The sequence below is a fragment of the Pseudophryne corroboree genome, chromosome 6 (genome assembly GCF_028390025.1).
Source record: "Pseudophryne corroboree isolate aPseCor3 chromosome 6, aPseCor3.hap2, whole genome shotgun sequence".
Lineage (NCBI taxonomy): Eukaryota > Metazoa > Chordata > Amphibia > Anura > Myobatrachidae > Pseudophryne > Pseudophryne corroboree.
This window is the reverse complement of record NC_086449.1, coordinates 437,912,428-437,938,009: the sequence shown is the minus strand read 5'-3', so window position 1 is coordinate 437,938,009 and position 25,582 is coordinate 437,912,428. Positions and strand designations below refer to the sequence as shown.

The window sequence follows — 25,582 nt, the reverse complement described above, 5'->3', positions numbered from 1 at the left end:
AGTGTGATAGAGCGCAGGGTGAGGGAGAGCATCAGTGAGATAGAGTGCAGGGTGAGGGAGAGCGTCAGTGTGATAGAGCGCAGGGTAAGGGAGAGCGACAGTGAGATAGAGCGCAGGCTGCAGGGTGAGGGAGAGCGTCAGTGAGATAGAACGCAGGCTGCAGGGTGAGGGAGAACGTCAGTGTGATAGAGCGCAGGGTAAGGGAGAGCGACAGTGAGATAGAGCGCAGGCTACAGGGTGAGGGAGAGCATCAGTGAGATAGAGCGCAGGGTGAGTGAGAGCGTCAGTGTGATAGAGCGCAGGCTGCAGGGTGAAGGAGAGCGTCAGTGTGATAGAGCGCAGGCTGCAGGGTGAGGGAGAGTGTCAGTGTGAAAGAGCGCAGGTTGAGGGAGAGCATCAGTGAGATAGAGTGCAGGGTGAGGGAGAGCATCAGTGAGATAGAGCACAGGCTGCAGGGTGAGGGAGAGCGTCAGTGTGATAGAGCGCAGGCTGCAGGGTGAGGGAGAGTGTCAGTGTGAAAGAGCGCAGGATGAGGGAGAGCATCAGTGAGATAGAGTGCAGGGTGAGGGAGAGCATCAGTGAGATAGAGCACAGGCTGCAGGGTGAGGGAGAGCGTCAGTGATATAGAGCGCAGGGTGAGGGAGAGCGTCAGTGTGATAGAGCGCAGGCTGCAGGGGGAGGGAGAGCGTCAGTAAGATAGAGCGCAGGCTACAGGATGAGGAATTGTGTCAGTGAGATTGAGCGCAGGCTGCAGGGGGAGGGAGAGCGTCAGTGTGATAGAGCTCAGGATGCGGAAGGGCGTCAGTAAGATAGAGCGCAGGCTGCAGGGTGAGGAAGTGTGTCAGTAAGATAGAGCGCAGGCTGCAGGGGGAGGGAGAGCGTCAGTAAGATAGAGCGCAGGCTACAGGGTGAGGAAGTGTGTCAGTGAGATTGAGCGCAGGCTGCAGTGTGAGGGAGAGCGTCAGTGTGATAGAACGCAGGCTGCAGGGTGAGGGAGAGCGTCAGTAATATAGAGCGCAGGCTACAGGGTGAGGAAGTGTGTCAGTGAGATTGAGCGCATGGCTGCAGTGTGAGGGAGAGCGTCAGTAATATAGAGGCAGGCTACAGGGTGAGGAAGTGTGTCAGTGAGATTGAGCGCATGGCTGCAGGGGGAGTGAGAGCGTCAGTGTGATAGAGCGCAGGGTGAGGGAGAGTGTCAGTGAGATAGAACGCAGGCTGCAGGGTGAGGGAGAGCGTCAGTGTGATAGAGCGCAGGCTGCAGGGTGAGGGAGAGCGTCAGTGTGATAGAGCGCAGGGTGAGGGAGAGCGTCAGTGTGATAGAGCGCTGGGTGAGGGAGAGCATCAGTGAGATAGAGTGCAGGGTGAGGGAGAGCGTCAGTGAGATAGAGCGCAGGCTGCAGGGTGAGGGAGAGCGTCAGTGTGATAGAGCGCAGGGTAAGGGAGAGCGACAGTGAGATAGAGCGCAGGGTGAGGTAGAGCGTCAGTGTGATAGAACGCAGGCTGCAGGGTGAGGGAGAGCGTCAGTGAGATAGAGTGCAGGCTGCAGGGTGAGGTAGAGCGTCAGTGTGATAGAGCGCAGGGTAAGGGAGAACGACAGTGAGATAGAGCGCAGGCTGCAGGGTGAGGGAGAGCGTCAGTGAGATAGAGCGCAGGGTGAGTGAGAACGTCCGTGTGATAGAGCGCAGGCTGCAGGGTGAGGGAGAGCGTCATTGTGATAGAGCGCAGGCTGCAGGGTGAGGGAGAGTGTCAGTGTGAAAGAGCGCAGGGTGAGGGAGAGCATCAATGAGATAGAGTGCAGGGTGAGGGAGAGCGTCAGTGAGATAGAGCACAGGCTGCAGGGTGAGGGAGAGCGTCAGTGATATAGAGCGCAGGGTGAGTGAGAGCGTCAGTGTGATAGAGCGCAGGCTGCACGGTGAGGGAGAGCGTCAGTGAGATAGAGCGCAGGGTGAGGGAGAGCGTCAGTGTGATAGAGCGCAGGCTGCAGGGTGAGGGAGAGCGTCAGTGAGATAGAGCGCAGGCTGCAGGGTGAGGGAGAGCGTCAGTGAGATAGAGCGCAGGGTGAGGGAGAGCGTCAGTGTGATAGAGCGCAGGGTGAGGGAGAGCATCAATGAGATAGAGCACAGGCTACAGGGTGAGGGAGAGCGACAGTGAGATAGAGCGCAGGCTGCAGGGTGAGGGAGAGCGTCAGTGAGATAGAGCGCAGGGTGAGGGAGAGCGTCAGTGTGATAGAGCGCAGGCTGCAGGGTGAGGGAGAGCGTCAGTGTGATAGAGCGCAGGGTGAGGGAGAGCGTCAGTGAGATAGAACGCAGGCTGCAGGGTGAGGGAGAGCGTCAGTGTGATAGAGCGCAGGCTGCAGGGTGAGGGAGAGCGTCAGTGTGATAGAGCGCAGGGTGAGGGAGAGCATCAGTGAGATAGAGTGCAGGGTGAGGGAGAGCGTCAGTGTGATAGAGCGCAGGGTAAGGGAGAGCGACAGTGAGATAGAGCGCAGGCTGCAGGGTGAGGGAGAGCGTCAGTGAGATAGAACGCAGGCTGCAGGGTGAGGGAGAACGTCAGTGTGATAGAGCGCAGGGTAAGGGAGAGCGACAGTGAGATAGAGCGCAGGCTACAGGGTGAGGGAGAGCATCAGTGAGATAGAGCGCAGGGTGAGTGAGAGCGTCAGTGTGATAGAGCGCAGGCTGCAGGGTGAAGGAGAGCGTCAGTGTGATAGAGCGCAGGCTGCAGGGTGAGGGAGAGTGTCAGTGTGAAAGAGCGCAGGTTGAGGGAGAGCATCAGTGAGATAGAGTGCAGGGTGAGGGAGAGCATCAGTGAGATAGAGCACAGGCTGCAGGGTGAGGGAGAGCGTCAGTGTGATAGAGCGCAGGCTGCAGGGTGAGGGAGAGTGTCAGTGTGAAAGAGCGCAGGATGAGGGAGAGCATCAGTGAGATAGAGTGCAGGGTGAGGGAGAGCATCAGTGAGATAGAGCACAGGCTGCAGGGTGAGGGAGAGCGTCAGTGATATAGAGCGCAGGGTGAGGGAGAGCGTCAGTGTGATAGAGCGCAGGCTGCAGGGGGAGGGAGAGCGTCAGTAAGATAGAGCGCAGGCTACAGGATGAGGAATTGTGTCAGTGAGATTGAGCGCAGGCTGCAGGGGGAGGGAGAGCGTCAGTGTGATAGAGCTCAGGATGCGGAAGGGCGTCAGTAAGATAGAGCGCAGGCTGCAGGGTGAGGAAGTGTGTCAGTAAGATAGAGCGCAGGCTGCAGGGGGAGGGAGAGCGTCAGTAAGATAGAGCGCAGGCTACAGGGTGAGGAAGTGTGTCAGTGAGATTGAGCGCAGGCTGCAGTGTGAGGGAGAGCGTCAGTGTGATAGAACGCAGGCTGCAGGGTGAGGGAGAGCGTCAGTAATATAGAGCGCAGGCTACAGGGTGAGGAAGTGTGTCAGTGAGATTGAGCGCATGGCTGCAGTGTGAGGGAGAGCGTCAGTAATATAGAGGCAGGCTACAGGGTGAGGAAGTGTGTCAGTGAGATTGAGCGCATGGCTGCAGGGGGAGTGAGAGCGTCAGTGTGATAGAGCGCAGGGTGAGGGAGAGCGTCAGTGAGGTAGAGCGCAGGCTGCAGGGTGAGGGAGAGCGTCAGTGTGATAGAGCGCAGGCTGCAGGGGGAGGGAGAGCGTCAGTAAGATAGAGCGCAGGCTTCAGGGTGAGGAAGTGTGTCAGTGAGATTGAGTGCAGGCTGCAGTGTGAGGGAGAGCGTCAGTGTGATAGAGCGCAGGCTGCAGGGTGAGGGAGAGCGTCAGTAAGATAGAGCGCAGGCTGCAGGGTGAGGGAGAGCGTCAGTGAGATAGAGCGCAGGGTGAGGGAGAGCGTCAGCGTGATAGAGCGCAGGGTGAGGGAGAGCGTCAGTGTGATAGAGCGCAGGGTGAGGGAGAGTGTCAGTGTGAAAGAGCGCAGGGTGAGGGAGAGCATCAGTGAGATAGAGTGCAGGGTGAGGGAGAGCGCCAGTGAGATAGAGCACAGGCTGCAGGGTGAGGGAGAGCGTCAGTGATATAGAGCGCAGGGTGAGGGAGAGCGTCAGTGATATAGAGCGCAGGGTGAGGGAGAGCGTCAGTGTGATAGAGCGCAGGCTGCAGGGTGAGGGAGAGCCTCAGTGAGATAGAGTGCAGGCTGCAGGGTGAGGGAGAGCGTCAGTGAGATAGAGCGCAGGGTGAGGGAGAGCGTCAGTGTGATAGAGCGCAGGGTGAGGGAGAGCGTCAGTGTGATAGAGCGCAGGCTGCAGGGAGAGCATCAGTGAGATAGAGCACAGGCTACAGGGTGAGGGAGAGCGTCAGTGAGATAGAGCGCAGGGTGAGGGAGAGCGACAGTGAGATAGAGCGCAGGCTGCAGGGTGAGGGAGAGCGTCAGTGAGATAGAGCGCAGGATGAGGGAGAGCGTCAGTGTGATAGAGCGCAGGCTGCAGGGTGAGGGAGAGCGTCAGTGTGATAAAGCGCAGGGTGAGGGAGAGCGTCAGTGAGATAGAACGCAGGGTGAGGGAGAGCGTCAGTGTGATAGAGCGCAGGCTGCAGGTGAGGGAGAGCGTCAGTGTGATAGAGCGCAGGGTGAGGGAGAGCATCAGTGAGATAGAGTGCAGGGTGAGGGAGAGCGTCAGTGAGATAGAGCGCAGGCTGCAGGGTGAGTGAGAGCGTCAGTGTGATAGAGCGCAGGGTAAGGGAGAGCGACAGTGAGATAGAGCGCAGGCTGCGGGGTGAGGGAGAGCATCAGTGTGATAGAGCGCAGGCTGCAGGGGAAGGGAGAGCGTCAGTAATATAGAGCGCAGGCTACAGGGTGAGGAAGTGTGTCAGTTAGATTGAGCGCAGGCTGCAGTGTGAGGGAGAGCGTCAGTGTGATAGAACGCAGGCTGCAGGGTGAGGGAGAGCGTCAGTAATATAGAGGCAGGCTACAGGGTGAGGAAGTGTGTCAGTGAGATTGAGCGCATGGCTGCAGGGGGAGGGAGAGCGTCAGTGTGATAGAGCGCAGGGTGAGGGAGAGCGTCAGTGAGATAGAGCGCAGGCTGCAGGGTGAGGGAGAGCGTCAGTGAGGTAGAGCGCAGGCTGCAGGGTGAGGGAGAGCGTCAGTAAGATAGATCGCAGGCTACAGGGTGAGGAAGTGTGTCAGTGAGATTGAGCGCAGGCTGCAGGGGGAGGTTGAGCGTCAGTGTGATAGAGCGCAGGATGCGGAAGGGCGTCAGTAAGATAGAGCGCAGGCTGCAGGGTGAGGAAGTGTGTCCGTAAGATAGAGCGCAGGCTGCAGGGGGAGGGAGAGCGTCAGTAAGATAGAGCGCAGGCTACAGGGTGAGGAAGTGTGTCAGTGAGATTGAGCGCAGGCTGCAGTGTGAGGGAAGGCGTCAGTGTTATTAGAACGCAGGCTGCAGGGTGATGGAGAGCGTCAGTAATATAGAGCGCAGGCTACAGGGTGAGGAAGTGTGTCAGTGAGATTGAGCGCAGGCTGCAGGGGGAGGGAGAGCGTCAGTAAGATGGAGCGCAGGCTACAGGGTGAGGAAGTGTGTCAGTGAGATTGCGCGCAGGCTGCAGGGGGAGGGAGAGCGTCAGTGTGATAGAGCGCAGGGTGAGGGAGAGCGTCAGTGAGGTAGAGCGCAGGCTTCAGGGTGAGGGAGAGTGTCAGTAAGATAGAGCATAGGCTGCAGGGTGAGGAAGTGTGTCAGTGTGAAAGAGCACAGGCTGCAGGGGGAGGAAGTGCATAGGTGTGATAGAGCGCAGGCCACAGGCAGAGGGAGTGCATCAGTGTGATAGAGTGCCGGCCACGGGGGATGGGAGAGCGTCAGTGTGATAGAGTGCAGGCCGCGGGGGGAAGGAGAGCGTCAGTTTGATAGTGTGATAGAGCACAGGCCGCGGGGGAGGGAGTGCGTAGGTGTGATAGAGCGCAGGGCACAGGCGGAGGGAGTGCATCAGTGTGATGGAGTGCAGGCCGCATGTTGGAGGGACTGTGTAAGTGTGATAGCGTGCAGGCCGCATGTTGGAGGGACTGTGTAAGTGTGATAGAGCGCAGGCCACAGCGGGAGGGAGTGTGTCAGTGTGAAAGTAAGCAGAACGTGGGGGGAGGGAATGTGTGTGAGTGATAGGGTTCCGGGAATGTGTGAGTGTGATAGGGTGCAGGGGACGGAATGTGTGAGTGTGATAGGGTGCAGGGGAAGGGAATGTGTGAGTGTGATAGGGTGCAGGGGACGGAATGTGTGAGTGTGATAGGGTGCAGGGGAAGGGTAATGTGTGAATGTGATAGGTTGCAGGGGTTGAGAATGTGTGAGTGTGATAGGGTGCAGGGGGACGGAATGTGTGAGTGTGATAGGGTGCGGGGGGAGGGAGTGTGTCAGTGTGATAGAGCGCAAGCCGCAGTGGGACGGAGTGTGTCAGTGTGATAGTAAGCAGACCGTGGGGGGAGGGAATGTGTGTGAGTGATAGGGTTCCGGGAATGTGTGAGTGTGATAGGGTGCAGGGGGCGGAATGTGTGAGTGTGATAGGGTGCAGGGGAAGGGAATGTGTGAGTGTGATAAGATGCAGGGGGACGGAATGTGTGAGTGTGATAGGGTGCAGGGGGAGGGAATGTGTGAGTGTGATAGGGTGCATGGGGACAGAATGTGCAAGTGTGATAGGGTGCGGGGGGAGGGAGTGTGTCAGTGTGATAGAGCACAAGCCGCAGGGGTACGGGGTGTGTCAGTGTGATAGTAAGCAGGCCGTGGGGGGAGGGAATGTGTGTGAGTGATAAGGTTCCGGGAATGTGTGAGTGTGATAGGGTGCAGGGGACGGAATGTGTGAGTGTGATAGGGTGCAGGGGACGGAATGTGTGAGTGTGATAGGGTGCAGGGGAAGGGAATGTGTGAGTGTGATAGGATGCAGGGGGACGGAATGTGTGAGTGTGATAGGGTGCAGGGGGAGGGAATGTGCGAGTGTGATAGGGTGCGGGGGGAGGGAATGTGTGAGTGTGATAGGGTGCCGGGGGAGGGAATGTGAGTGTGATAGGGTGCAGGGGGACGGAATGTGTGAGTGTGATAGGGTGCCGGGGAGGGAGTGTAGGGCCAATATTTTTTTCCTATTGCAGCTATTAAGTTTTGTTTCCCCCCCTTTGGGGTTCAGTGTGTCTTATTTTACTTGTAGTGGCCAATGTTTTTTATTTATTCCTATTGAGGCCAATATATTTGTTTTTTTTCCTGCAGTGGGGACAGTGTTATTTCCTGTAAGTTTTTTGGGGGGATTGGGTAAAAACCGGAATGGTCCGGACCCTAGAATGCTGGACAGGACCTGCTCCCTGCAGCAAACTGTCATTCTGGAGCTTGTAGTACTTGTCCTCATCCGGGTGGTGTTATGTTCAGGAGGGTGCTTGTGACAGGTAGGACACCCCCTGGACAGAGACGAGCACTACAAGCTCCAGGAAGCGGGTCCGGTCCGGCTTTCCAGGGTCTGAACTGTTCCGGTTTCTATCTAATCCCGTTTCTTTTTCCATGTACAGTAGGTGCTGTTTTATTATTTTCCAGTGGGGAGAGAATGTGTGTGACAATAGGTGTCTCAATCCTTGCACATTCGGACGCATGCATGTACCGATGTAGCCAGTCAGTCTTCCCTCTGTTTGGCCCTGTCCAGGCGACACCCTCTATCCAACCCCACTCCATCTATCCACCAGTCCTGATACGTATCTCTTCTTAGCATAGCTATTATTAAAAAGGTAAGGTCTTTTTTTACATATAGAAAGATTTCACATTTACAGTATGACATCACTAAGCAACCCGTAGCCTCTTTCGTTAAGAGGTTTCATATTTACGTCATCACTATATTTTTCATATTACGGTCATGTTAACAAGATGTTTTCCTTTGTCCATTTGTAGATTGTCACATTACACTATTGATATAAGAGAAGAAGGAAGGGAGACTGAAGTTTTTCAAGGTAGGCGCTAGTCACACCCTATGGCACAGGCCACATCCCCTGTGCAGACAGACCTCATAACATCAACCACACAACCCCATTACTAATCATACCCCCACAGCGTTTTCACTTCCTCTGCGGTGGCATATAATAGGCCCTTCATAAATTTCAGCTCCAGGCCCATGTGGACCTTAATCTGGCACTGACTATGTTACTATCTGCGCGGATTTATTACATGGTCTGGAATTCTTACTTCACCTGGTGTGCTGCTAAGAATTATGATTCTTACAAATTCAGTACTTCCCGACTTCTGGCTTTTCTGCAACGAGGCCTGGACTTAGGTCTTCGTCTGTCCACCCTCAAGGTTCATATCTCTACCTTGTCAGGGTGGTTTCAGATAATCATTGCGTCTATTCCTGGGGATCCGACTGAAGATCGACAGTGTTTAGGTCGACCACTATAGGTTGATATATTTTCAAGGTCGACAGGGTTTCTAGGTCGACATGTTCTAGGTCGACAGGTGAAAAGGTCGACATGAGTTTTTCATGTTTTTTCCCCCAAGTTTTTTATACTTAACGATCCACGTGGACCACAATTGGAACGGTAATCTGTGCCGAGTGCAGCGAGGCACCTTGCCCGAAGCAAGGGGACACGGTGCACTATTTCGGCTTTCTGTCGTCCACCCTTTCTGATTTTTCACCGTGACCGGGCAGTTCTTCTAACTCGCCCTGATTATTTGCCTAAGGTGGTGTCATCTTTTCACCTTAACCAAGAGATTGTGGTTCCGGCCTTTATCTCTTCTGATTTGTCCTCCAAAGAGCGGTCTTTGGATGTGGTAAGGGCTCTCCGTATTTATGTAGAGATGACTGCCTCTATCAGGAGGTCAGATAACCTTTTTGTATTTTCTGGTTTTCACAAACGTGGCTGACCTGCGAATAAGCAAACCTTGGCCAGATGGATTAGAATGATGATTGCACAAGCATATGCGCAGGCGGGACTCCCAGCTCCTGCTGCTATCAAAGCCCATTCTACTCGGTCTCTCGGACCTATATGGGCGGCCCGCTGAGGCGCGTCTGCTGAATAATTGTGCAAGGCGGCTACGTGGTCCTCAGGGAACACGCTCATTAGATTCTATACCTTCGATACTTCCGCCTCCCAGGATGCTTCCTTTGGATGCCGGGTTCTTATACCTGCTAAGGCGCGTCCCCTCCATTGAGGAACTGCTTTAGTTCATCCCCGATGTTTCCCTGTGGAAACCAATGTACCCCGCTGCAGAAAAGAAGATTTATGGTAGACTTACCATGGTTAAATCTCTTTCTACGAGGTACATTGGTTCCACAGGGCGCCCACCCTGACGCACCTAGCTTCTATGGGTTTGTATGGCATTAGCCGCTAGTCCCTTCTCCTGTCGTGAGAATGTGGTTCTATGTGACTAACATCTACCTTCTCTTTTACATGCTCCTGCATTGGACTGGTTAACAAAACTGAGTTTGCAGTGCCTGGTGGCGTGGTTATAGAGGAGGCCCCAGTGCATCCTGGGACAGTCTAAAGCTTTAGCCTGTTGGTGTCTGGATCAAGATCCATCTCTACACCCCGATGTTTCCCTGTGGAACCAATGTACCCTGCAGAAAGAGATTTAACCATGGTAAGTGTACCATAAAGCTCCTTATTTTTACCTCTCTGGGAAAAAGCAATCCGCCCTGCTTGTGCTCCTTTACAAATCAGAGTTTGCAAGAACGCGAGCGTCATGTGCTCACCCATGCCAGCCAATAAATACATAAGTGAAGCTAAATGAAAGATTTGAAAAGTTTTTAGAAGAATGAAAGGTACACTGCATTTAAAAACACACACTGTGAAAAATATTCTCACTAGTATTTATGGTCGACCACAGCCTGTAAGATGATGTACAGCCATCCTTTCCGATTATAATAATCCGCTGGGTTGTCACGGGCGGCAATCATGGGGATATGGGTCCCATCAATGGGACCGGCACACTGGGGATACCCATGCCGCAGGAAACCTTGGTTGGTGTCATCTAGGCGCTGCCTTTGCGGTAAGCAGATGAACTGTTGGTATAGGGTATCCAGAATAACCTTCGTCACCTGGTGTATAACTCTGCAGACAGTGGAGATCCTAACACCAAACAAGCAGTAGATTGTGTGGTACTCTCCTGGCGTAGCATACCACCACAGTGCAATTGCCAGTCTCCTCCTTGGCTGGATGGGTGTCCGGTAGTGGGTGGTCTGCATAGTAAGTGCAGGTGTGAGTAGGTCCAGCAGGTATTGGAAAATAGCAAGCTACATACGAAAGTGGGCCATCCGCTGCTCATCTTGAAAAGCCTCCACAGTCTCCATGAAAACATCTCCATGAGGGCGGACTCTGACCCACATTCTTCGCTTGGTCACGGTACTCATTTTCATAACGGAAGCCAGGGATTGCAAAATCAGGGTTCTCCTCCTGCGCAAATACTGGCGTTGAGTCCTGGCCCTCTCTGCCACAAAAAGCGTTCTCCTCCTCCAGCTATAACTCTATTCCATAGAACACAGTCAGAAGCTGTATCAGGCTCTCACTTGCTGGGTCAGACAGCAGTAAAGCCCACAAAAACATGAACACAGGCATACACAGTGGTACTTCGTTGGCCATGATTCGTGCAATGAGGTGAACAGCCCCACCGTCCCTCTAATGACCTCACCTTTGTGGGCTTAAAATGGCCATTTCTAATGACATTCTCATATAAATGCAGGGCCATCTCAGCATCAGTATGAAAGGTGCCGACCCGGGTCGAAAGGCTGGTGTAAACGGAGGCCAATCCGGGAATGTACGGCATGATCCCGGGACCAAATTTCCGGGTAAGTCCCTGCATTTCTGGTGTGAAAGGGGTATAATTGATATTAAGGACATTTCATTGTGTTATCAATGGAAAAAACAAACAAAACAAAACAAAACTGCACTGGTTGAAAATATCACTGCTGCAAATGTCCCATGGAGTTGGTTATAATCTCCAAGCAGAAGTAGAGTAGGGAAAAACACCCAAAAGGTGACAAATGCAGCTGGCTAGCAGAGTGTATATGGTCCCACATGTATCAAGGCAGCAGCTCAAGCCAGGGTAAACTGACAGGGAGGAAGCTCCCAAATAGCACCCACAGTTTGCCTGCCAGAAAACCATCAGAGGCCAGTGAGGGCCGAATGATTAGCAGGCAATATCACGTCCAGAGGTGACCCTGTCTGTTCCGGGTGGGGGGTGATGGGGATATGACTGAGCCATCAGGAGAACATGGTGGTCGCAGGATCTAGAAACGGGGATCCTGTGTGCACTGAATCCTAGCAGGCCGTAGGTAATGTCACCGCCATGACCGGATCGAAAGAGCTGGTCAATCACTCAGAGCACTGGCATGGAGGGTAGCAGAGATGGTTAGTTAGCAGGACAGCCATGGATGGATTTTTTAGCACACCAGGGCATATGGAGCTATAGACTGCAGAGTTCTGGTGCCATGTTGCCTTCTTTTAGGCGTCCAAGCCACGCCCCCCAGGTAGTATCATTTTAAACTGAAAACCAGGACACTCATTACATACTGATTACTTATAGTTTTGTAGTCAACAAACCATAAATGACCCTTGTTTCTTTTAATACACATGCACTAGAAAAGTTATGATTGTTTTCTAACTAATCCTGTGAATCCAGATGTATTGTACTAAAATCTTAATTCTGGTATGAACCCAGGTTTGCAAATTTGTAGCAACAAAGAGTCACATGGGAGCCCTGCTTCCATTTCCTCTGTGCTGTCTGGCGTCCTGCAATATTGTCACTTCATTAAAAATCTTGACAAATTGTAAAAAAAATAGTAAAGCTTGTTTGTGTGTGCACTGCCAAATACAGATGTTTCAAGAACTGAATACTTTGAACACTTTATCTATACAGGATTTCTTTGAAAAAAAGAAGCTGAAATCCAAATTGGAGCGGTTAGAACTGGCATCTCCTAAAAAAGAATCTGTCAGCTTAGATCTACTTAGCCTTTATGTTGTGAATCAAGTGTCCAGAAAGAAAGAAATGAGTAAGTTAACTGTTGAATGTTGCACTGTAAGGACGCATTGATTGTTACATAGTTTTTGCTTTTTGTCTTTTGTCTGCTTATTTGCCTAACTGGGAAAATACTAGTGATGAGCGGGTTCGGTTCCTCGGAATCCGAACTTCACCTTTTTTTTACACGGGTCCGAGCGACTCGGATCCTCCCGCCTTGCTCAGTTAACCCGAGCGCGCCCGAACGTTATCATCCCGCTGTCGGATTCTCGCGAGACTCGGATTCTATATAAGGAGCCGCGCGTCGCCGCCATTTTCACACGTGCATTGAGATTGATAGGGAGAGGACGTGGCTGGCGTCCTCTCCGTAATAGAAAAGACTAAGTCTAAGAGTGACATTGTTATAATTGTGGGGAGGATTGGGGACGGGGAGCAGCTGTTAGGGAGTACAGTGCAGGGTTTTGATTATACCACCAGTGATTTTAATCCTTTGTTTCTCTGCCTGAAAAAAACGCTCCACCATATCTGTGGCTGTGCTCTCTCAGTGTGCTGCACTGCTGCATGATATATCTGTGCTGAGTGCACTGCTCTGCTCACACTGCCTAATTGTGGGGACTGGGGAGCAGTTATAGCAGGAGTACAGTGCACAGTTTTGCTGACAGTGACCACCAGTCCAGTATACGTTTGTCTGCCTGAAAAACAGTGGTGTTTTTTTTTTCTTTCTTCATGCTAGTTTGTTTAGCAGTCTGCTGACAGTGTCCACCAGGTCCGTTATACAGTATATTATATATATATAAGCAGCAGTACGGTAGGCCACGGCTGTACCTACCTCTGTGTCATCAGTGCACTCGTCGTCCATAAGTATAAGTAATACTATACTATCCATCCATCTACATTGTATACCTGTGGTGTTTTTTTTTTCTTTCTTCATACTAGTTTAGCAGTCTGCTGACAGTGTCCACCAGGTCCGTTATACAGTATATTATATAATATATATATAAGCAGCAGTACGGTAGGCCACGGCTGTACCTACCTCTGTGTCGTCAGTGCACTCGTCGTCCATAAGTATAAGTAATACTATACTATCCATCCATCTACATTGTATACCTGTGGTGTTTTTTTTTTCTTTCTTCATACTAGTTTAGCAGTCTGCTGACAGTGTCCACCAGGTCCGTTATACAGTATATTATATATATATAAGCAGCAGTACGGTAGGCCACGGCTGTACCTACCTCTGTGTCGTCAGTGCACTCGTCGTCCATAAGTATAAGTAATACTATACTATCCATCCATCTACATTGTATACCTGTGGTGTTTTTTTTTCTTTCTTCATACTAGTTTAGCAGTCTGCTGACAGTGTCCACCAGGTCCGTTATACAGTATATTATATATATATAAGCAGCAGTACGGTAGGCCACGGCTGTACCTACCTCTGTGTCGTCACTCGTCGTCCATAAGTATAAGTAATACTATACTATACATCCATCCATCTACATTGTATACCTGTGGTGTTTTTTTTTTCCTTCTTCATACTAGTTTAGCAGTCTGCTGACAGTGTCCACGAGGTCCGTTATACAGTATATTATATATATATAAGCAGCAGTACGGTAGGCCACGGCTGTACCTACCTCTGTGTCGTCACTCGTCGTCCATAAGTATAAGTAATACTATACTATCCATCCATCTACATTGTATACCTGTGGTGTTTTTCTCTAACGTCCTAGTGGATGCTGGGGACTCCGTCAGGACCATGGGGAATAGCGGCTCCGCAGGAGACAGGGCACAAAAGCAAGCTTTTAGAATCACATGGTGTGTACTGGCTCCTCCCCCTATGACCCTCCTCCAAGCCTCAGTTAGGTTTTTGTGCCCGTCCGAGCAGGGTGCAATCTAGGTGGCTCTCCTAAAGAGCTGCTTAGAAAAAGTTTTTAGGTTTATTATTTTCAGTGAGTCCTGCTGGCAACAGGCTCACTGCATCGAGGGACTTAGGGGAGAGATTTTCAACTCACCTGCGTGCAGGATGGATTGGAGTCTTAGGCTACTGGACATAGCTTCAGAGGGAGTCGGAACACAGGTCACCCTGGGGTTCGTCCCGGAGCCGCGCCGCCGATCCCCCTTACAGATGCTGAAGATCGAGGGTCCGGAAACAGGCGGCAGAAGGCTCTTCAGCCTTCATGAAGGTAGCGCACAGCACTGCAGCTGTGCGCCATTGTTGCTACACACTTCACACTGAACGGTCACGGAGGGTGCAGGGCGCTGCTGGGGGCGCCCTGGGCAGCAATATTTAATACCTTTGATGGCAAAGAATACATCACATATAGCCATTGAGGCTATATGTATGTATTTAACCCAGGCCAGATATCTCAAAACCCGGGAGAAAAGCCCGCCGGATAGGGGGCGGGGCTTATTCTCCTCAGCACACAGCGCCATTTTCCTGCTCAGCTCCGCTGTGAGGAAGGCTCCCAGGACTCTCCCCTGCACTGCACTACAGAAACAGGGTAACAAAGAGAAGGGGGGCATATTTTGGCGATATTTATATATTTAAAGCGCATATAACAAAAACAACACCTTTTAGGGTTGTTTATATACATTTTATAGCGCTTTTGGTGTGTGCTGGCAAACTCTCCCTCTGTCTCCCCAAAGGGCTAGTGGGGTCCTGTCTTCGATAAGAGCATTCCCTGTGTGTCTGCTGTGTGTCGGTACGTGTGTGTCGACATGTATGAGGACGATGTTGGTGTGGAGGCGGAGCAATTGCCGGTAATGGTGATGTCACCCCCTAGGGAGTCGACACCGGAATGGATGGCTTTAATTATGGAATTACGTGATAATGTTAGTACATTACAAAAGTCAGTTGACGAAATGAGACGGCCGGAAAACCAGTTAGTACCTGCTCAGGCGTCTCAGACACCGTCAGGGGCTGTAAAACGTCCCTTACCTCAGTCAGTCGACACAGGTACCGACACAGATGAATCTAGTGTCGACGGTGAAGAAACAAACGTATTTTCCAATAGGGCCACACGTTATATGATCACGGCAATGAAGGAGGCTTTGCAGATCTCTGATACTGCAGGTACCTCAAAAAGGGGTATTATGTGGGGGGTGAAAAAAACTACCTGTAGCTTTTCCAGAATCAGAGGAATTGAATGACGTGTGTGATGAAGCGTGGGTTAACCCAGATAGAAAACTGCTAATTTCTAAGAAGTTATTGGCATTATACCCTTTCCCACCAGAGGTTAGGGCGCGCTGGGAAACACCCCCTAGGGTGGATAAAGCGCTCACACGTTTATCAAAACAAGTGGCGTTGCCGTCTCCAGATACGGCCGCCCTCAAGGATCCAGCAGATAGGAGGCTGGAAACTACCCTGAAGAGTATATACACGCATACTGGTGTTATACTCCGACCAGCAATAGCCTCAGCCTGGATGTGCAGTGCTGGGGTAGTGTGGTTGGATTCCCTGACTGAAAATATTGATACCCTGGATAGGGACAGTATTTTATTGACTCTAGAGCAATTAAAGGATGCGTTTCTTTATATGCGAGATGCTCAGAGGGATGTTTGCACTCTGGCATCGAGAGTAAGTGCGATGTCCATATCTGCCAGAAGAAGTTTATGGACGCGACAGTGGTCAGGTGATGCGGATTCCAAAAGGCATATGGAAGTATTGCCATATAAAGGAGAGGAATTATTTGGGGTTGGTCTATCGGATCTGGTGGCCACGGCAACTGCCGGCAAATCCACTTTTTTACCTCAGACCCCCTCCCAACAGAAAAAGACACCGTCTTTTCAGCCGCAGTCCTTTCGCTCCTATAAAAACAAGCGGGCAAAAGGACAGTCTTATCTGCCACGAGGCAGAGGAAAGGGTAAGAGAGGGCAGCAAGCAGCCCCTGCCCAGGACCAGAAGCCCGCCCCGGGTTCTACAAAGCCATCAGCATGACGCTGGGGCTTTACAAGCGGACTCAGGAGCGGTGGGGGGTCGACTAAAGATTTTCAGCAATCAGTGGGCTCGCTCACAGGTGGACCCGTGGATCCTGCAGATAGTATCTCAGGGTTACATGTTGGAATTCGAAAGATCTCCCCCTCGCCGTTTCCTAAAGTCTGCTTTACCAACGTCTCCCTCAGAAAGGGCGACGGTATTGGAAGCCATTCACAAGCTGTATTCTCAGCAGGTGATAATCAAGGTACCCCTCCTACAACAGGGAAAGGGGTATTATTCCACACTATTTGTGGTACCGAAGCCGGACGGTTCGGTAAGACCTATTCTAAATCTGAAATCCTTGAACCTGTACATACAGAAATTCAAGTTCAAGATGGAGTCACTAAGAGCAGTGATAGCGAATCTGGAAGAAGGGGACTTCATGGTGTCCCTGGACATAAAAGATGCTTATCTGCATGTCCCAATTTACCCCTCACACCAAGGGTATCTCAGGTTCGTGATACAAGACTGTCATTATCAGTTTCAAACGCTGCCGTTTGGTTTGTCCACGGCACCTCGGGTCTTTACCAAGGTAATGACCGAAATGATGGTTCTTCTACGAAGAAAAGGCGTATTAATTATCCCTTACTTGGACGATCTCCTGATAAGGGCAAAGTCCAGAGAACAGCTGGAAGTCGGTGTAGCACTAACCCAAGTAGTGCTTCAACAACACGGGTGGATTCTGAATCTTCCAAAATCTCAATTGTCCCCGACAACACGTCTGCTGTTCCTGGGAATGATTCTGGACACGGTTCAGAAAAAGGTGTTTCTCCCGGAGGAGAAAGCAAGGGAGTTATCCGAACTTGTCAGGAACCTCCTAAAACCAGGAAATGTGTCAGTACATTAATGCACAAGAGTCCTGGGAAAGATGGTGGCTTCTTACGAAGCAATTCCATTCGGCAGATTCCATGCACGAATATTTCAGTGGGATCTGCTGGACAAATGGTCCGGATCGCATCTGCACATGCATCAGCGGATAACACTGTCACCAAGGACAAGGTTGTCTCTCCTGTGGTGGTTGCAGAGTGCCCATCTGTTAGAGGGCCGCAGGTTCGGCATACAGGACTGGGTCCTGGTGACTACGGATGCCAGCCTACGGGGCTGGGGAGCAGTCACACAGGGAAGAAACTTCCAGGGTGTATGGTCAAACCTGGAGACGTCTCTTCACATAAATATACTAGAGCTAAGAGCGATCTACAATGCTCTAAGCTTGGCGAAACCGCTGCTTCAGGGTCAGCCGGTGTTGATCCAGTCGGACAACATCACGGCAGTCGCCCACGTAAACAGACAAGGCGGCACGAGAAGCAGAAGAGCAATGACAGAAGCTGCAAGGATTCTTCGCTGGGCGGAAAATCATGTCATAGCACTGTCAGCAGTGTTCATCCCGGGAGTGGACAACTGGGAAGCAGACTTCCTCAGCAGACACGACCTTCACCCGGGAGAGTGGGGACTTCATCCGGAAGTTTTCCACATGATTGTGAACCATTGGGAAAAACCAAAAGGTGGACATGATGGCGTCTCGCCTCAACAAAAAACTGGACAGATATTGCGCCAGGTCAAGAGACCCTCAGGCAATAGCTGTGGACGCTCTGGTAACACCGTGGGTGTACCAGTCAGTGTATGTGTTTCCTCCTCTGCCTCTCATACCAAAGGTACTGAGAATTATACGGAAAAGGGGAGTAAGAACAATACTAGTGGCTCCGGATTGGCCAAGAAGAACTTGGTATCCGGAACTTCAAGAGATGCTCACGGAAGATCCGTGGCCTCTACCTCTAAGAAGGGATCTGCTTCAGCAGGGACCTTGTATGTTCCAAGACTTACCGCGACTGCGTTTGACGGCATGGCGGTTGAACGCCGGATTCTAAAAGAAAAGGGCATTCCAGAGGAAGTTATTCCTACCTTGATTAAAGCTAGGAAGGAAGTGACCGCACAACATTATCACCGCATTTGGAGAAAATATGTTGCGTGGTGTGAGGCCAAGAAGGCCCCAACGGAAGAATTTCAATTGGGTCGATTCCTACATTTCCTGCAGGCAGGATTGTCTATGGGCCTCAAATTGGGGTCTATTAAAGTTCAAATTTCGGCCTTATCAATCTTCTTCCAGAAAGAATTGGCTTCAGTGCCTGAAGTACAAACTTTTGTCAAGGGTGTACTACATATACAACCCCCAATTGTGCCTCCAGTGGCACCGTGGGATCTAAACGTAGTTTTGGAATTTCTCAAATCTCATTGGTTTGAGCCTCTCAAAATCGGTAGATTTGAAGTATCTTACATGGAAAGTAACCATGCTATTGGCCCTGGCTTCAGCCAGGAGAGTTTCAGAGTTGGCGGCTTTATCGTACAAAAGCCCATATCTGATTTTCCATTCGGACAGGGCAGAACTGCGGACACGTCCTCATTTTCTCCCTAAGGTGGTTTCGGCTTTTCACTTGAACCAGCCTATTGTGGTGCCTGCGGCTACTAGCGACTTGGAGGACTCCAAGTTACTGGACGTTGTCAGAGCATTGAAAATATATATTTCAAGGACAGCTGGAGTCAGAAAATCTGACTCGTTGTTTATCTTGTATGCACCCAACAAGATGGGTTCTCCTGCGTCTAAGCAGACGATTGCTCGTTGGATCTGTAGCACAATTCAACTTGCACATTCTGTGGCAGGCCTGCCACAGCCTAAAACTGTAAAAGCCCACTCCACAAGGAAGGTGGGCTCATCTTGGGCGGCTGCCCGAGGGGTCTCGGCATTACAACTTTGCCGAGCAGCTACGTGGTCAGGGGAGAACACGTTTGTAAAATTTTACAAATTTGATACTCTGGCTAAAGAGGACTTGGAGTTCTCTCATTCGGTGCTGCAGAGTCATCCGCACTCTCCCGCCCGTTTGGGAGCTTTGGTATAATCCCCATGGTCCTGACGGAGTCCCCAGCATCCACTAGGACGTTAGAGAAAATAAGAATTACAGATTATTAATTTATCTGACAGGATCCTGTCACCTGACCACATGGCAGTGCTCATGAAAGGACTTTCCTTTTCACCTTCAAGGTCTTTCAATAGATTCTCTTGGGAGAAAGACTTGCGACTCTTTGGGAGAAAGCTTCTCCTCAAAAAATTATTTTCCAAACAAACACAAAGGCAATCGGAAACAACAGCAGAATCTGATTTTACCACGGAAGATCTCCATGCCCTTCAGATGTTGGAAGAATTGCAAATTGAATCCAGTGATAATGGAAATTTCACATCGAGACCCAAGTGTAGACCGAAATCCTCTTTTTTCCCCCCGGACAATAATAGTCCGGAGATCAGAGTTTTCCGTAACCTTGTTTCAAAGGAATTTGATCATATTCATGCCCATACGCAGATAGGCATCCATCGATTCTCTCAAAATTTGAGATTTAAGGAAAGACAGGCATTAAGAGAATTACAAAGCTGGAGTGACATTGTTATCAAGCCTTCAGACAAAGGTGGCAATATTGTCATCTGGCCACAAGAGATGTACACTACTGAAGCTCATCGCCAACTTCATAACATTTCTTGCTATAAGAAACTTCCCAAGAACCCAACTCCTGATTTTCTTCAGCAGTATAATCATATGGTACAAGAAGCCGTAACACAGGGCACCATCACTAAACAAGAATTTAAATATCTGACAGTGGTGAATCCCAGAACACCCACCTTTTACCTCCTGCCCAAGATACACAAGAACGTATCTCAACCCCCTGGAAGACCTATCATGTCAGGCAATTGGGGGTTTGTTGGAACAACCTAGCAGGTTCCTTGATTTACATCTCCGTGACTTTGTATTATCCTTACCCTCTTATTTGCACGATACTTCTGACCTCCTACGTAAAATCCATGACATCCACTTCGAAAGTGACTTTCTAATGGTAACATTGGACGTAGAAGCATTATATACTAGCATCAATCACCAACATGGCCTCAAAGCAGTCAAATACTTTTTGGACCAGGGAGGGGAGAGCGAGTTTTCAATTTTCCTTCTTAATTTGCTAAATTTTGTTCCTGCAAAGAATTATTTTGTCTTCGAGGATCAGTTTTTTCTGCAAGTCAGGGGGACAGCAATGGGAGCAGCTTGCGCGCCCACCGTTGCGAACCTGTTTCTAGGATGGTGGGAGCATTTCTTTGTCTTCAACACCACCAATGAAAAGTACACCACACATGTTACTCTGTGGCTCAGATATATCGATGATATATTTATCATTTGGAATGGGAACAAAGAACTCCTTTTGGACTTTATCAGGACCCTGAATACCAATGATCTTAACATCTCGCTCACACATACCATCAGTTCAGAAAAAGTCCCCTTTCTTGATCTCAACATCTATAAATCAGACACAGGGTACTTGGCCACCGAACTGTATCGCAAGGAGACAGCGACGAATAGTATCCTCTTTCAGACTAGTTCACACTTCCCACCAACCATCGAAAATATCCCCAAAGGGGAATATTTAAGGTTAAGAAGAAACTGCTCTGAAGACCATATTTTCAACAAAAAGAGTTGGGAATTGACCAATCGTCTGCAAGCGAGGGGCTACAGTAAACGTTCATTGAAACGAGTCTACGCAGCAACTAAAATGGTCCCAAGGGACAAACTGATTTTTGGGAAGAAAAAGGCTATTTCCAAACAGGAGGACAGCGTCAGATTCATTGGCACCTTCTGCCCAGAATGGAAATTGTTGAAGGATGCTATATCCAAACACTTACCGATATTACAACTTGATCCTGATCTATTTCCGTTCATTAACACCCCTGTTCAGATGAGTTGGCGAAGATCGAAAAACATTAAAAATCAACTGGTCCGTAGCCATTTCCTGACCTCACCTCCAAAGAAACCCACGATAACCGGCTCTTTCCCATGTGGCCGCTGTAAGTCATGCCCACAGATGGTACAAAAACATACGGTTACCGATAGATATGGACAAACGCTAAGAATACAACACTTTTTCAATTGCAACACACAGACAGTCATTTACTGCATAACCTGTAGTTGTGAGTTGAAATATATTGGCATGACCACTCGGAAATTGAAGGAAAGGGTTCTGGAACATATGGGCAACATCCGGAATGCCCAGCAAGATCTTTTGCGAATGAAGCAACTTACCAGACACTTCCACCTTGCCCATAAAGGATCAACGAAAGAACTCAAGGTGTTTGGTCTTGATCGTATCCATTTGGGGATTCGGGGTGGTGATATCACCAAAGAATTGTTGAAAAGGGAGAGTGAGTGGATCTTCCGACTGGGTAGCTTAAAGCCATCCGGACTCAATGAAAACATCAACTACGGCGCCTTTTTGTGAGCTTATCTCATTTGCTTAACTATACATGTCAACCCCACCTACACGTTTTTCTGTTTTCCCTCCCCCCCCCCTTCCCCCCCCCCTCCTCCCCCATTCCACCACCTTCTCCCCATCAACAAAAAAACCCCTAACCCCCCCCCCCCTTTCCCACTAACAAACCCCCTTTCAACCCTTTCCCCCCCCCCCGCCCCATTTCCTTTCCTCATCCCACCCCTGTGTTATACACCAAATCCTGTCACCCATATTTGTTCCATCATGGGACTAGCAACCAGTTTATCTCCCTCACTTCCAATTTTATACTATCCACATTCTTCTCCTTTTCCCCAATCCAACACCATCACCCACGTATTAATCCCAACCTATCTCCCACACACGGGCCCAGGGTCACACTCATGCGGTTCGCCTGCGTGCGTGTGCACATGGACTCATTGTAATCATACACGCTGCATGCGATAACATTCTAACGCATGCACATTCCCATCCCTTCTTTTACTTCTGCAATCATTCAGATCTGTTAGCACATCACTCATTTTCTCAAGTTCATTTCACTCATCTTTCTTTGTTATTATATTTTAAATCCTTTTATTTTTCATTTTTAATATATTTCTTTATATTCCTTTATCATTTAATATTAATAATCATTTTTACATATTTTATATTTTTTATATTTCATTTTTTCAATTAATTTCATTTTTTCATCCTTTTCCCCTCTAACTCACTTTCATTCATCTCTCACATCATTTTGCAATCCTCAGTGCACTATGAGCCAAATCATCCACACACCTTCATCTTCACCCATTGTCAGTTTCCTTCTCACATCCCCACAACCACATCTATTCACCTGCCTTTCATTGCCATTCCTAACTTATGCCATTTACTTTCCTGTAATTCACGTTTTCACCACGTGTCCATCAGCATCATTCTTTACCAATTTTGGCATTTTAAAATATCACCTATCTCACCTAGCCTCCAATGTCCCATTCCAAAGTTCCTCACCCAGCCCCCTTTTTCTTAGTGTATCCCCCCTTTTTCCTTTGTTTTAAACTGGGCAAATCTGCCCTTCACCAACATGGCCCCTCTCATATCGTGCACATCACATTCCCACTCTCCACACCCCTTCCTAGTCTCCTTAATAGTCAGGGTGAATAACCGCCGGGTCATTGTCATTTATATTGCCTATCGAAGGGGCACAGACCCAAGCAAGTTTTATTCAGTCTAGTTGCGCTGACTATCATCTCACATTGAGGGCAAGTTGCCCCTCTCCATCATGGCCAGCCCACCTCCAGCGTCACACTATTCAGAGGTCTCGCCCCAATACACCGTCCTATCCATATAGCGGCCTAGATCAGCGCCCCTATCACCATGGTGACAGCCGCTGACACATACGGCTGTGACCTAATGGCGGCATCATCATACACGTCCTCCCCGCCCCCACCAGGGACGCGCCAACCCTGATTTGCCAGCGCCGTACGGCTGTTACCTAATTGGCGGCATCGTCACACACGTCCTCCCCGCCCCCACCTGGGACGCGCCGGCGCTGATTGGCCAGCGCCGCACTGCTGGGCTCTCTTATACTCACCATGTCTCTACCCGCACCTCCAGGAAGTGACCAAGCCCTGCGGGGTGAAACGCGTTTTCCGAGCCAGCGGGTCCACAAGCACCAACCACGCCACCAGAGGGTATCTTTGCTGCGGTTCACAACACAGGTTATATACACAGGCAGTGCCTGTGTGGGTAATGTTTAGCATCTATTATTTTTGATTAGCAATTGCACCAGTGACTTAACTTTACAGGGGTATCCCCTCTCATTGGCAAATACAATTAGACTTGCTCACTGTATTGAGATATATATATGCTATCCATTGTTCCTCCTATGTCGGCAGCATTACCCTATATGCATACAATTACTGAGGGGACATTCCAATCAGCACCCTTTGGGTTACTTTTTGTTATATAATCCAGGCATACGGCATAATCCTTTATTTCTGAGTTACATTTCATCTATCTGACATCTAAACTGTATTTTCATTATTTATATTCCATATGTATTTACTTTTGCATTTTTTCCTGATGTCAGCAAATGCTTGCTAATAGGATATTTTGCACACAATTATTGATGCCTTCTGTTTTCATTCGTCATTTCTTTTCTTTTTTCCGTGGACTCTCATCTATGATCCTGGATGCGTAATACCACCTACATGGGACCTACTGCCTCCAGCCTAACGTAGAAAGCAGATCCACACCTTTGTGACCAAGTGTCACATCTTTTCTCTTATATAGGTGCACTCTCATTGGCGTCCAACTCACCCATTTGTCTACTACCATACCACACTGCCAGTGCCCGATCTCGTCCGATCTTGGAAGCTATACAGTGTTGGGCTGGGTTAGTACCTGAGGGGGAGACTCACAGGGAATACCCAGTGTAGTAGACGCTTCACCTCTGTGATGTGCGTTATCTGACGCCAACAGCAGTATCACCACTTTTTCTCTAACGTCCTAGTGGATGCTGGGGACTCCGAAAGGACCGTGGGGGATAGCGGCTCCGCAGGAGACTGGGCACAAAGTAAAAGCTTTAGGACTAGCTGGTGTGCACTGGCTCCTCCCCCTATGACCCTCCTCCAAGCCTCAGTTAAGATTTTGTGCCCGAACGAGAAGGGTGCAATCTAGGTGGCTCTCCTGAGCTGCTTAGAGTAAAAGTTTAAATAGGTTTTTTTATTTTCAGTGAGACCTGCTGGCAACAGGCTCACTGCATCGAGGGACTAAGGGGAGAAGAAGCGAACTCACCTGCGTGCAGAGTGGATTGGGCTTCTTAGGCTACTGGACATTAGCTCCAGAGGGACGATCACAGGCCCAGCCATGGATGGGTCCCGGAGCCGCGCCGCCGGCCCCCTTACAGAGCCAGAAGAGTGAAGAGGTCCGGAAAATCGGCGGCAGAAGACGTCCTGTCTTCAATAAGGTAGCGCACAGCACCGCAGCTGTGCGCCATTGCTCTCAGCACACTTCACACTCCGGTCACTGAGGGTGCAGGGCGCTGGGGGGGGGCGCCCTGGGACGCAATGAAAATACCTTAAATGGCTAAAAATACATCACATATAGCTCCTGGGCTATATGGATGTATTTAACCCCTGCCAGTTTTCCACAAAAAAGCGGGAGAAAGGCCGCCGAAAAAGGGGCGGAGCCTATCTCCTCAGCACACAAGCGCCATTTTTTCCTCACAGCTCCGTTGGAGGAAGGCTCCCTGACTCTCCCATGCAGTCCTGCACAACAGAAACAGGGTAAAACAAGAGAGGGGGGGCACTAAATTGGCATATTAATATATACAGCAGCTATATTAGGGAAAAACACTTATATAAGGTTATCCCTATATATATATAGCGCTCTGGTGTGTGCTGGCAAACTCTCCCTCTGTCTCCCCAAAGGGCTAGTGGGGTCCTGTCCTCTATCAGAGCATTCCCTGTGTGTGTGCTGTGTGTCGGTACGCTGTGTCGACATGTATGAGGAGGAAAATGGTGTGGAGGCGGAGCAATTGCCTGTGTTAGTGATGTCACCCCCTAGGGAGTCGACACCTGACTGGATGGTCTTATGGAAAGAATTACGTGATAGTGTCGGCACTTTACAAAAGACTGTTGACGACATGAGACAGCCGGCAAATCAGTTGATACCTGTACAGGCGTCTCAAACACCGTCAGGGGCTATAAAACGCCCGTTACCTCAGGTCGATACAGACACTGACACGGACACTGACTCCAGTGTCGACGGTGAGGAAACAAACGTATTTTCCAGTAGGGCCACACGTTACATGATCACGGCAATGAAGGAGGTTTTGAACATTTCTGATACTACAAGTACCACAAAAAAGGGTATTATGTGGGGTGTGAAAAAACTACCCGTAGTTTTTCCTGAATCAGATGAATTAAATGAGGTGTGTGATGAAGCGTGGGTTTCCCCCGATAAAAAACTGCTAATTTCTAAAAAATTATTGGCATTATACCCTTTCCCGCCAGAGGTTAGGGCGCGTTGGGAAACACCCCCTAGCGTAGATAAGGCGCTCACACGTTTATCAAAACAAGTGGCGTTACCGTCCCCTGATACGGCCGCCCTCAAGGAACCAGCTGATAGGAAGCTGGAAAATATCCTTAAAAGTATATACACACATACTGGTATTATACTGCGACCAGCAATCGCCTCAGCCTGGATGTGCAGTGCTGGGGTGGCTTGGTCGGATTCCCTGACTGAAAATATTGATACCCTGGACAGGGACAATATATTATTGACTATAGAGCATTTAAAGGATGCATTTCTATATATGCGAGATGCACAGAGGGATATTTGCACTCTGGCATCAAGAGTAAGTGCGATGTCCATTTCTGCCAGAAGAGGATTATGGACGCGACAGTGGTCAGGGGAT

The 25,582-nt window shown here is 49.8% G+C and overlaps 1 protein-coding gene and 1 pseudogene across 3 annotated transcripts in view; both read left to right on the top strand.

Moving 5' to 3' along the window:
- REDIC1 (regulator of DNA class I crossover intermediates 1) overlaps window positions 1–25,582 on the top strand; it is a 362,880-nt gene that overhangs the window by 107,691 nt on the left and 229,607 nt on the right. For 2 of the 3 annotated variants that reach the window (XM_063927089.1, XM_063927087.1), the window contains exon 3: window positions 11,802–11,934. In XM_063927089.1, the coding sequence (XP_063783159.1) occupies window positions 11,802–11,934 (133 nt within the window). Of the gene's footprint in view, window positions 1–10,633; window positions 10,732–11,801; window positions 11,935–25,582 lie in introns of those variants that run through there. The other variant, XM_063927088.1, reaches the window with a different exon arrangement.
- LOC134936885 (5S ribosomal RNA) lies at window positions 23,488–23,606 on the top strand (annotated as a pseudogene).